Below are 13,010 nucleotides of genomic sequence, written 5' to 3' on the forward strand. Positions count from 1 at the left end.
ATAATCTACTCATAATTCATCTAGTACTCTTTCAAAAAGGTCTATGTGAAAGAACTGAGCCAGGCAGATTGCCCTTCTTCTCTCCCCCACCCCTATCAGAATGTACAATTTCCCCCTCAGCTTTGAAAGCACAGCAGTGGCTGGATGCTTCATCACAGATGCTTTAGACTGATCCTGCATTGAGCCAGGGGGGTTGAGTAGATGGCCTGTATGGCTCCTTCCAACACATGATTCTATTGATTTGAACAGGTCAAGTGACACTCCGCAGGTTTATAACTTTCACTGAGTAGACAGAGCATGTATCCCAGATGATGGCCCCTTAGGCAGAACTAAGGAACCAACATCTAGGCCATCTTGCTATTGCCAGTACTCCAGGGAACTCATTCCTGGCCTAGCCATGTTGTTAGGTCTAGATTTAAGGAAAAGAGTACCTAGAGGTTCTGGGCTCCCCCAAAAATGAGGTTTCTCATAGAGTTGGTGAGTAGTACTAAGGGTATACCATTCATCAAGACAGGTGCCCCAGCCAATGAGCGTGCAGTATTTTCTGACCAATGAGAGCGCAGAGGAGGCGGGACTAAGGCGGGTGTAAGGGCCTGCCCACGTGGTCAGGTTGGCCCCTCCCCCCTGGAAAAAAAAAATGGGTGGGGTTGGAATTATGTCTTGTTGTAGCCTGAGTCTTGGTTTAATTAAAACAAGCAGATTAATATTGGATCTTTGATGCTAAAAACCAACCCTGCAGGGTGGGCTCTTGTAAGGATTTACAAGAAGTGTCTCCCTGCAGAGGCACATAGGGCGAAAAAGCAATCACGATGTCCCATAGTTGGTACTTGGACATTGCTCAAAGTTTTTATCCTTGTTAATTTCAAAACGTATCATAGCCTGCATAAAATAAGCAGGTTAATTTTGTATCTTTGATGCTAAAAGCCAGCCCCGCAGAGCGGGGCTTGTACGGTTTTACACATAGGGAATGCTCTGGGACTCCAAACGGGTTCTCTGTGTGGCTGAAAAAAGTCTCAGAGAGTGTGCCAGGGGGATGGTAGGTGGGTTGTTGTTTTTTTTTTGGGGGGGGGGGAGGGCTCGGGGGGTGCATTTCATCCCTTCTACACTCAGTATCCAACTATGGCTTGATTAAAATAACAAAATGGATAAATTTTGGATCTTTGATGCTAAAAGCCAGCCCTGCAGAGCGGAGCTTGTACGGTTTTATACATAGGGAATGCTCTGGGACTCCAAAGGGGTTCTCTGTGTGGCTGGAAAAAGTCTCAGAGAGTGTGCCAGGGGGCTGGTAGGTTGGGGGGGGGGTGTGGGGGTGTAAATATGCTACAGGTCTCCTTTGCCATAACGGGCATATCCGGGGGGGCGTCTGAATGCGCCAATGAGCGTGCGGGGGTTGGCTGCGGGTCGCCTTTAAAATGGGAGAGAGGGATGGCACCCTGGGTGCTTTCTGCTACTGCTGCTGTTGCTGCTCTCTTTGCCCCATGGAAACACCAGCATCAGTTTTGGAGCCCGCGAACCCTGCCGCCCCGATGAAACGAAAAGCAAGACTGAGACGACGCCACCATAGTGGGGACTCTGACAAGGAGAATATACCACCAGGTATTGCCAAGCGTCTTTTCACTATGGAGGCAAAAGAGGAAGAAGGCGTGAATGTGTGTACAGAGGCCAAGAGAAAATATGAGGGTGCACAGTTCACCGAGAGTTGCCCCTCCATGAACCAACAGGTGCAGAATATGTTTGAGGTGCGTATTAACAGAGTCTTTGGTGTTTTTTAGTATATGTAGGGGACAACTGTGGGGCAAAAATCATGAACGGGTTTTCAAAATTTATTTTGTTTGTATTTTAGAAATGTCCCCTTTTGGGTTTGACAGGAGCCGTGACCCCGTTTCACAGAACCATGCGCGAATACTCAGGATTGGCTGATGAAGACATCACTTTCAGCAATCTGCAGAAACGATCCATGATGACAAATATTTTAAGGGCTACACTTTGTTCTATTATTAAGAGGTGTTCAATGGATCTTCGACATACAAAATGTGAAGGGTGTGTTCTAGATTTGGGTAACCAAGAGGGGCACGAATGCTTGAACTGGGGGAGTGAATTTTATGATGAGACTTTAAAAAATGTGTGCAAACGTTTGAACACTGGTCCTCTAATTTATGTCATCACTGTAATTGCATGTTCTCTGGAATGTTTCACAATGAATCAGAATCACATTATATCGCTGAGCAGAATGATAGCTAGTATACATGATTCGCCAGCCCCTGGGGAGGCCTTGAGCTGTCTTTTGCAGAAATGTCACCCAAAATTTTTGTCTCTAGCTGATCTGTTTTTGAATAAAACATTCTACAACCATGACTGCTTATCAGCCTTCCTGTGATGTGTATAAATGTATATTTAAAAGATCACTTGTTATAAAATAAAAACCATTTGGACACCAACTGTGACGTGTTCTCTTTTGTCCAACATAGCCTAGCAAACGTTGGGTTTTAAATTTTCTACTGAGATGGCCGTAGCAAAAAAGGCGAGGACCAGCAGCTCTCACCACAGCTTCTAAAATGCTTTTCAATTACACACAGGGTTGGAGGGGGGGGGGGGTGGGATAGGATGAGGCCTCTGGGTCTGTTTTAGTATTGATAAGAGATCCCTCTGAGAAAAACAGGGTGTGTGTCTTAACGGTTCCTCCAGAGTGTCCACTCTTCTGAAAAAAGAAAAAACAGACCCTCCCCCCTCCCTCCCTACAAACCCAATAATGGGTTTGCAAAACCTCGAGCTCCCCCTATACACCAAATCCTAAAATGAAGTGTAGCGGGATAATTGTATCTTAAAGGCATGGACTTTAAGATTCTGCTATTTTAATAACAGGTTATACATTCAGCTAAACTATGAATATATAATCTTCATCACATTCCCCGGGTATTTCACCAACAACATGTGGTTCCAGAGACCACGTGGGTCTTGCAAGCACTTCTCTGTTTTGGAGCTGCTTCACCAGTCAGTTTAGCAAAACCCCGCAGGGGTGTGTTGCAAAGTAGGCTAACAAATGTGGAAAACGTCTGCATTTCAAATTAAATGCAAAACACCTTTTTCAATTGCATTTTGAGTTGCCTTAAAACAAAGCAGGCTTGGAGGGGGCATGAAGATTCAGTTATCTTAGATGCCTGTGTATGTGTGTGCGTGTGTGGAGGGGAGGGGGGGGGGGATAGGCTGAGACCTCAGGGGGTGTTTTAGTACTGATAAGAGATCCCACCGAGAAAAGCTGGGTGTGTGTCTTAACGGTTCCTCCAACGTGTCCACTCTTCTGAAAAAAGCAGGCAACCCCCTCCCCCCTTCAAACCCAATAGTAGCTTTGCAAAACCCCAACACTGCCCCCTCCACACACGCACACACACACACAAAATAATAAATGCCACAACACAGACAGCATAAAAGAATACAGACCTTACCATTCCCTTCCCATAATTATCCTAATCACTCTGTGTTTAATCATGAAATGTATTCATTGATTTGAGTTTTATACAACATTTAAACAAACTACACTCCCACGTGGTTCTCGATAACAAGATAAGGGGGGAGTGACGTGTATGAAACTGCTGACTTAAAAGAGGAGATCACTGTGCTGTTCTGTACCCCGCCTGCCCTCATTGTCAGAAGAATACCAGGAATGGACTCACAACTAGAAGCCCTCGAAGGTAATTGAAACAACCCCCCCCCCCTCCCACCCACCCCCACTCCCACCCCCCACCCCCTCTCAATACATTTTAATATTTCCTCTCTCTTTCTTTTATATTTCATTTCTTTGCTTTTTAGATTTATTTAATAGTGGCGATTTAAATATGATTATTCCAATGTGCCAGGCTGAACAGCCCTCCACAGTGGAGGACCGTGCCAGAACCATTCAGACTGTTGCTGAAATCCACAAAAGGCCACAGAATAGCAATACTGATGACATAGGTACCTGGGGAGCATTTTGTCTGTCTGCATGTTTGTAATATTGGTGTTAAAAAAAAAAAAAGAGCTGCATGAATTTGATGATTTTCCTCTCTATATTAATTTAAAGTGGTCATATCTGAAGGTGAAAGTACTACTCCAAGACAGAGACAGGCACATGTAATGCCCGCTGGTGGAGAAACAGGTAAGATATTAAAAATCAACCTGTTAAACTACCTTTAAAATAAAATATTAACAGAAATGGTGTGTACGTGTATATGCGTGTGTGAAAGAGAGTGAGAGAGAGAGCTTTCATGATTGAATGTAATACATCTTGTCATAAAGGGGGTGTTGTATCTACAAGGCATTTATCCAGCGTGTTAATAAATGCAGCTTGTACAAGCCACGTGATGCAGAAAGATGTGCATGCTTGCAGATCAGTAATTGTATGCAGTACCATTCTAATGCATGGGGTGTGGGGCTTTAGTCTTTTTATTCTCTGGGGATTCTACTAATAGTTTTTAATAATTCAACTTTTTATTTGAAGCAAATTTTAAAGATTCCTATTCAATTTTAAAAGTTATATAGGCCCTCTATTGCAAGCACTGTTTTAAAATACAGCATGTCATAAAGGGGTGTTGTATCTACAAGGCATTTATCCAGTGTGCTAATAAATGCAGCCTGTACAAGCCACGTGATGCAGAAAGATGTGCATGCTTGCAGATCAGTAATTGTATGCAGTACCATTCTAATGCATGGGGTGTGGGGCTTTAGTCTTTTTATTCTAAATCTGGGGATCCTACTAATAGTTTTTAATAATTCAACTTTTTATTTGAAGCAAATTTTAAAGATGCCTATTCAATTTTAAATGTTATATAGGCCCTCTATTGCAAGCACTGTTTTAAAATACAGCATGTCATAAAGGGGTGTTGTATCTACAAGGCATTTATCCAGTGTGTTAATAAATGCAGCTTGTACAAGCCACGTGATGCAGAAAGATGTGCATGCTTGCAGATCAGTAATTGTATGCAGTACCATTCTAATGCATGGGGTGTGGGGCTTTAGTCTTTTTATTCTAAATCTGGGGATCCTACTAATAGTTTTTAATAATTCAACTTTTTATTTGAAGCAAATTTTAAAGATGCCTATTCAATTTTAAACGTTATATAGGCCCTCTATTGCAAGCACTGTTTTAAAATACAGCATGTCATAAAGGGGTGTTGTATCTACAAGGCATTTATCCAGTGTGTTAATAAATGCAGCTTGTACAAGCCACGTGATGCAGAAAGATGTGCATGCTTGCAGATCAGTAATTGTATGCAGTACCATTCTAATGCATGGGGTGTGGGGCTTTAGTCTTTTTATTCTAAATCTGGGGATCCTACTAATAGTTTTTAATAATTCAACTTTTTATTTGAAGCAAATTTTAAAGATGCCTATTCAATTTTAAACGTTATATAGGCCCTCTATTGCAAGCACTGTTTTAAAATACAGCATGTCATAAAGGGGTGTTGTATCTACAAGGCATTTATCCAGTGTGCTAATAAATGCAGCTTGTACAAGCCACGTGATGCAGAAAGATGTGCATGCTTGCAGATCAGTAATTGTATGCAGTACCATTCTAATGCATGGGGGTGTGGGGCTTTAGTCTTTTTATTCTAAATCTGGGGATCCTACTAATAGTTTTTAATAATTCAACTTTTTATTTGAAGCAAATTTTAAAGATGCCTATTCATTTTTAAACGTTATATAGGCCCTCTATTGCAAGCACTGTTTTAAAATACAGCATGTCATAAAGGGGTGTTGTATCTACAAGGCATTTATCCAGTGTGTTAATAAATGCAGCTTGTACAAGCCACGTGATGCAGAAAGATGTGCATGCTTGCAGATCAGTAATTGTATGCAGTACCATTCTAATGCATGGGGTGTGGGGCTTTAGTCTTTTTATTCTAAATCTGGGGATCCTACTAATAGTTTTTAATAATTCAACTTTTTATTTGAAGCAAATTTTAAAGATGCCTATTCAATTTTAAACGTTATATAGGCCCTCTATTGCAAGCACTGTTTTAAAATACAGCATGTCATAAAGGGGTGTTGTATCTACAAGGCATTTATCCAGTGTGCTAATAAATGCAGCTTGTACAAGCCACGTGATGCAGAAAGATGTGCATGCTTGCAGATCAGTAATTGTATGCAGTACCATTCTAATGCATGGGGTGTGGGGCTTTAGTCTTTTTATTCTAAATCTGGGGATCCTACTAATAGTTTTTAATAATTCAACTTTTTATTTGAAGCAAATTTTAAAGATGCCTATTCATTTTTAAACGTTATATAGGCCCTCTATTGCAAGCACTGTTTTAAAATACAGCATGTCATAAAGGGGTGTTGTATCTACAAGGCATTTATCCAGTGTGTTAATAAATGCAGCTTGTACAAGCCACGTGATGCAGAAAGATGTGCATGCTTGCAGATCAGTAATTGTATGCAGTACCATTCTAATGCATGGGGTGTGGGGCTTTAGTCTTTTTATTCTAACTCTGGGGATCCTACTAATAGTTTTTAATAATTCAACTTTTTATTTGAAGCAAATTTTAAAGATGCCTATTCAATTTTAAATGTTATATAGGCCCTCTATTGCAAGCACTGTTTTAAAATACATAATTCTGTTCTGTGTTTGTTTCCTAGAAGTTATTCCTGGAACTTCTCATGCCGCACCACCAAAGCAGACTAGAAGCAGACACCAGAAGCGCCCCCCAGCAGCCGATACGCAGGCCCCTCCCAAATCAAAGAAAAGGAAGCAGGACATTAGAACTGATGAAGATGAATCTAAAAAGATAAAAGAGTTTCTCCTGTTTGTCTGTGACACTGTGACCAAAATGAAGGACAAAGAAATCCTCATAGAAAAAGAGCGTGCGGCTTTGCAGGCTCAAGCTGACCATATGGAAACAATGACACGCAAATTTGCAAGCGAGCTTATTAAAACAAATAAACAGTATGTTTCCCTTGCAGCTACCACACAGGGAGGGGGGGCCCTACCTCAGAATCTCTCTGAAGCATCACAAGGGGAAATAAATGATCCATCAGGGGCATCCACAGCGCACCATGCTGTCAGTCCCGATACAGATGAGGGTGGAGGGAGTGAAAGCGAAGTTCTAATGGGGTCTTTGAACTCACCAATTCCCCCCCAAGTGTATGTGGAGCGGGTCAGATCCTGGCAGAGGCCGTATGAAAGGTTTCGTTCTCTGGTTGTTAGTGAAGAATTCCGCTTTGTTAATTTAAACAGAGTGGTTTCTTTTGCAAATGCTATTGATGAGGTCTCAAGGGGGGTTCAAGAAATTTTGGATGATATTAATGATCGCATCGAGGAGGGGGATGCTGTCCAGATGAGATTAGATGGGGAAGGGTTTCAAAACCCCCTCTTTTCATTTAAGAAATCAAAGGACCACATGGATGCTTCTGAGTTTCTTGATTTTGTTGCAAGCATGCTTCAGAGTAACAGAGAGATTCTTTTAAATGATACATTGCGCTTAACTGTTACTATATCACAGCCTCCCCGGGGGGGTGCTCTCAGAAAAATCAAATCCATCCCTTACAGTTCTATTGTTGAAAGAAAGAGGCGCTTCCTAATAGATTTTAGTAGTGATAGCCACAACCTCTGCTTTGCTGCGGGGCTCATAGGTGTTATGAAAAGAAATGAGAATCAGAATGACGCTACATTGTTAGAAGCAGCTAGGAAATTACATTCAGAATTGGGATGGTCTACACAGAAAAAAGTGGGACTGAATGACATAGCGATAGTTGAAGATCATTTAAAAGTAAATATTCAAGTGGTGCTGTGTTCAGACAAGGGGTGGCATATTTTTAAAACACAGCCTCAGAGATATCCAGACAGCCATTTCATACTTCTCCATAATGAACATTTCTACGGTGTGATTAATATTAAAGCATTTATGGGGTCAAGAAATTTTTGCCAACACTGCCACCATATATACAATCACAAACATAACTGCTCTGCATTCTGCAGAATGTGTGCTACTTCAGAGTGTAAAACAATCCTGGGGACACCACGGAAATGCCCAAACTGTTGTCTGTATTGCAGCAGTGACTATTGCTTAAAGAGGCATTGCGAATTGGCTGTAGAAAATGAAATTGATTGCCCCTCTAGGTTCTGGTGTAGCAAATGCAGATGTTACAGGGGCATGGAACATAAATATGAGGAGTGTTTCGGTAGAAGATGTAAACAATGTGGGGGAAGGCTGGAAAAAGGTGAAGATTACCATGACAGGTGTTACTTAGAGCCTTTGAAAAAACCATCTGTTTCATCAAAGTATATATTTTACGATTTTGAATGCACACAAGAAAATGGGGAGCATTGTCCCAATTATGCCTTTGCAAAAGCTTTTGGCGCAGACCCTAAATGGGCCGCTTGTGGTAAATCATGGGAGTTTAAGGGTGAAACATGCTTGTATGAGTTTGTTAAAACATTTACCACCAAAAAATACTTTAGGCATTGCACTTTCATAGCACATAATGCCAAAGGGTATGATTCTCACTTTATTGTAAAACAATTGATTTTAGAGAGGCTGGATCCAGAACTAATTGCAGTGGGGGGAAAGTTAATGTGTGTGACTATCAAAAGTCTCGACATAAAATTCATTGATTCTTTGAATCACCTACCCATGGCCCTGGCAAAACTTCCTAAAGCTCTAGGATTTCAAGGGTGCAAGGGTTACTTTCCACACTTTTTCAACAAGCGTGAAAATCAGAATTATGTGGGGCCGTTGCCACCCATTGAATGCTATGGGGTAGATCAGATGATGACTCATGATCGTGATGCTTTTTTAAAATGGTATGGGGAAAACAAATCAATGACTTTTGATTTCCAAAAAGAACTAGCTTTTTATTGCAAGTTAGATGTGCACATACTGGAACAAGCCTGCACTCTATATAGAGAAGAGATTATGAACATGACATACAAAGACTATCGCTGCATAGATCCGTTACAATACCTCACACTGGCGGGTGTCTGCTTGGCTATGTACAGGTTTAATTTCTTGGCTCCCATGTCTGTGGCTATTCCCCCACCTGACGAATATCACAGGGAGACAAAGAGGTTTTCATCCTCATCCATTCAATGGCTCTGCTACATAGAGCAAACTGAAAACATTCAAATTCGTCACGCCCTGAAGGGTGGGGAATACAGGGTAGGTAAAATGTATCTGGATGGATATTCGTGCGTTAATGGTAAGAAGACAGCTTATGAATTTCAGGGTTGTTATCATCACGGCTGTTTAATCTGTTATGAGCCACAACGCTTCAATAAATTAATAGGGAAAACATTTGATCAGCTTTACTCCGCTACCCGGAAGAGGTGTGATGAACTTAAAAGAATGGGGTTTGAAGTCAGGAGCATTTGGGAGCATGAGTGGAATCATCTAAAAAACACTGACGAGTCTGTGAAAGCATTCCTTAAGGCAGCCCAGTTTCCTGACCCCCTACACCCTAGAGACGCACTCTTTGGGGGGAGGACTAATGCCATAACACTCTACTACAAAGTAGAGCCTGGGGAAAAGATCCTTTATTATGATTTCACCAGCCTGTACCCCTTTGTGAATGCTAGGAAAATGTACCCTCTAGGGCATCCCGTGATTATTCAGAGCCATTTTGGTCCCCTTCAAAGCTACTTCGGATTTGCAAAAGTTAAAATTTACCCTCCCAGGGGTCTCTTTTTCCCCGTGTTACCTTACAGGGTGAGGGGAAAGCTCTTTTTTACACTATGCAGGACCTGTGCTGAAACAAATCAACAGGAATCATGTCAGCATAGCAATGAAGAAAGGGCACTGGAAGGCACATTTTGCACACCCGAATTACATGTTGCCCTGAGGTTGGGCTACAAAGTTGTGAAAATCTTTGAGGTTTGGCATTTTGAGAGGAAGTCTGACCAGCTGTTTTCACAGTACATAAAAAGACATCTTAGGCAGAAACAGGAAGCTTCAGGGTACCCGTCGTGGTGTGTAACTGCTGCCGATAAGGAAAAGTACATTTCTGATTTTCAGAAAAATGAGGGTGTCCTTCTGCGACCCTCCCATATAACCACAAACCCCGCCAAGAGGCAGATTGCCAAACTATTTCTCAATTCTCTGTGGGGTAAATTTGCACAGAGAACAAACTTGCCAACCACTGAGATTGTGAGAGACACCGATCGTTTTTTTGAACTGATATTTTCTGAAAATTACGAGACTACAGGCTGTAGTTTCATTAGCGATGATGCAGCCTGTGTGTCTTGGAAACACGCAAAGGACCGTATGACACCATCAGGCAACACAAATGTCTACATCGCAGCCTTCACCACGGCTTATGCAAGGCTTGAACTCTATGACCTCCTAGATAAATTAGGGAGTAGATGTTTGTATCATGACACTGATTCGGTGATATTTGTGAGTGGTGAGGGTGACTGGAATCCCCCTTTGGGGGATTATTTAGGCGAACTGACGAGCGAAGTCCCCGCGGGGGTTCATATAACAGAGTTTGTTTCAGCGGGGCCCAAGACTTATGCTTACCGGCTGTCAAATGGAGAGATATTTCTTAAAGTAAAAGGTATAACTCTGAATTCTGCCAATAGGGAGAAGATAACTTTTGAGAGTTTGAAGGATCTTGTTTTCACGCACGTTTCTGGCTCTGAGCCTGGGAAAATTACTGTGAGCCATCCAGGAATCGTAAGAGGGAGAAATAACTTTGTCATTAAAACAAAAAATCTTACAAAAACCCAAAAAGTGGTTTATGACAAGCGTGTGCTTAAGGAGGAGTTTAAGAGTGTGCCATACGGCTTTTGAAATGGATACACGATGGCGTCACCCCTTCTCAGCTATCCTTGCAGGCCCCAGCAACTGTGGGAAAAGCTATTTTATAAAGTGCTTACTTTTGAATGCAAAGTCTACACTTTCTGTTATGCCTGAAAATATTGTCTGGTTCTATTCGATGAAGCAGTTATTATACGATGAACTGCGTACTCGTTATGGCTTTATCAAGTTTGTAGAAGGCTTGCCCTCAAGCTTGAATGATGATGAGCTGCTGCCTCCTAATAAAATAAATCTTGTTATCGTGGATGACTTGATGGCGTGTGCTTCTGATAGTGCAGAGCTCGAAAATGCTTTTACCAAGTATGTCCACCACAGAAATTTAAGTATTATTTACATAGTGCAGAATTTATTCTGCCAGGGCAAAAGCAGTAGAACTATCAATTTGAATGCCAAGTACATTGTTTTATTTAAAAATCCACGTGACAAATTACAGATTGCAACTCTGGCGCGCCAGATGTACCCGGGGAAAGCAGCCTTTTTTATGGATGCTTATGAAGATGCCACAGCAAAACCCTATGGTTATCTGTTGGTAGATTTAAATGCAACTACGCCAGAGTCTTACAGGCTACGCACTGGCATGTTCCCCCCCGATTGGCCCGCATCTTACGTTATCAAAAAATCAGCAGTAGGGAAGTTCAAAAGGCGGTGACGTGGGGGCTCCCTCTATCCTTTGAGGAGCTGGGGTCCTGCAACTGCACAAGAATGTCTGCGTGCTTAAAAAGAAACGGGACTCTTTTGAAAATAGTCTCCAAATCACCACGGCGTCTCAGGAATGCTATTTTGTGTGCGGCCCCGAATGATCTAATCAAGGCTATCAGCGAGATCTCTCTAAATATATTAAAGGGTGTGATTCCATTGACACCGAGGCAGAAGGTCGTGTTGAGGAAAAAGCGTGCAGTGATCAAATCTCTAAGCAGCTCTAAAACGCCGCTTACAAAGAAACGACGTGTCGTGAAGCAGTTTGGCGGGTTTATAGGATCCCTGTTGGGCTTTGCCATCCCACTAATCGGAAGCCTTTTAACATCATCCTAATGGAGCATGCGGAGAAAATGTACTTGGTTCCGAGTCAACAATTAGAGCGGTTAAATATTCACAGACCTCGGGAAGATGAAAGCATCAGGCAGTCGGTTGTACATTCGCTGGATAATGACATGAAATCTGTTTTAGAGAGGGGGGACCTGTCTGAATATGAGAAAGCAAAACTCTATGCATCTCTCCTTCAGAAATATCTAACGCACATGAGAATGGGGGAAGAAGAAAAAACCAAGCTGAATCTGTATCTACATCAACCCGAGACAACGCCCGGCATTAATGAAAAAAATGCCCAAGTTATCGAAGAGGTTTTAGAAAGTCTAAACCCCAGATACAGGGCCAGAGCACGCGTGCTGCTAAAGAAAATGGACCAGAACAGGAAAGTAGCCTCTTGGGATGAAAGAGGTACTTTTCTTTACAGAGGGACACCCGTCATAGGGAGCCACGTGTTGGATCTCATAAAGGCTATTACCCAAACCCATGTTCCCTCTTCAGCCCCCCCACCTAAAGGTCTGGATGTGTTTATGACAGCTCTGGCGGAGCTCAACATACCATCTTCTGTGGCTGGGGCATCCGCCACTAGAAAAATGTTAGAAGACCTGAAAAGCTCTCCATCTCGATTTCTAAAGCACTCGCCTGTTAAGTTTGCTCCTGTTATTTCTTCTAAAAAACAAAAAGTTTCACCCCTTTCTGCCCCTTCTAAAAGAAAAAAACAAAGATTGACAAACTGGCTAACGGGAGAAGAAGAATAATAAACGACATTTCTGAAAAAGCATTTCTCTGGTTCTGGTTATTTCGCCGGTAAAAATACAACGAATCGGTTTATATTTTTCAAGAGCTTTTTATTAGAAGCTGCAAGAAACACATGCTTGGGTATGGGTGTACATGTTTTGTAAAGACCTCGAATTATTCCGGATTTTCACAAAACTCTTGACCATGCGGTCATTCTGCACATGGCTGGGAGAATACATCTTCACAATAGTATCAAAGGGCTCTCCCCTGCAGCGATGATGTAGAAAAAACAAACAGTGGTGCCCGCATGTTGTAGACAGGGGTCCTTGGAGCATATTCCGCTGAAAACGAATCTCATTCGAGTTCTTTTTTAAAAAATCCATAATAGTCTGGGGAAAGAGCGGGCTAGAGGGTGGATTCCCGTAAGAGTCAAAAAACTCGGCTGTGTTATGACTTGGG

General features: G+C 42.1%; 1 protein-coding gene across 4 annotated transcripts; it reads left to right on the forward strand.

Annotated features, from left to right (window-relative positions):
- The first annotated feature begins 1,326 nt into the window (after positions 1-1,326).
- On the forward strand, positions 1,327-12,972 carry LOC143839922 (uncharacterized). Of its 4 annotated transcripts, none has more exons than XM_077342665.1 (5): positions 1,327-1,739; positions 1,844-3,689; positions 3,808-3,951; positions 4,058-4,132; positions 6,613-12,972. In XM_077342665.1, exons 2-5 carry the CDS (start codon positions 3,662-3,664, stop codon positions 10,758-10,760), a joined length of 4,395 nt encoding a protein of 1,464 aa, XP_077198780.1. In that variant the 5' UTR covers positions 1,327-1,739; positions 1,844-3,661; the 3' UTR covers positions 10,761-12,972. The 4 variants fall into 4 exon arrangements, with proteins under 4 accessions (XP_077198780.1, XP_077198781.1, XP_077198779.1 ...); XM_077342666.1 differs by having other exon boundaries at positions 1,869-3,689; XM_077342664.1 differs by having other exon boundaries at positions 1,327-3,689.
- The last annotated feature ends 38 nt before the right edge of the window (positions 12,973-13,010 follow it).

Source organism: Paroedura picta, chromosome 6, assembly GCF_049243985.1.
Source record: "Paroedura picta isolate Pp20150507F chromosome 6, Ppicta_v3.0, whole genome shotgun sequence".
NCBI lineage: Eukaryota > Metazoa > Chordata > Lepidosauria > Squamata > Gekkonidae > Paroedura > Paroedura picta.

Bases quoted from the DNA above. Each gene is read 5' to 3' on its own strand.
- LOC143839922 (XM_077342664.1), top strand. From the start codon at position 3,662: ATGGACTCACAACTAGAAGCCCTCGAAG. The intron at 3,952-4,057 runs GTACCTGGGGAG...ATTAATTTAAAG, and splicing joins TAGCAATACTGATGACATAG to TGGTCATATCTGAAGGTGAA. The intron at 4,133-6,612 runs GTAAGATATTAA...TTTGTTTCCTAG, and splicing joins GCCCGCTGGTGGAGAAACAG to AAGTTATTCCTGGAACTTCT.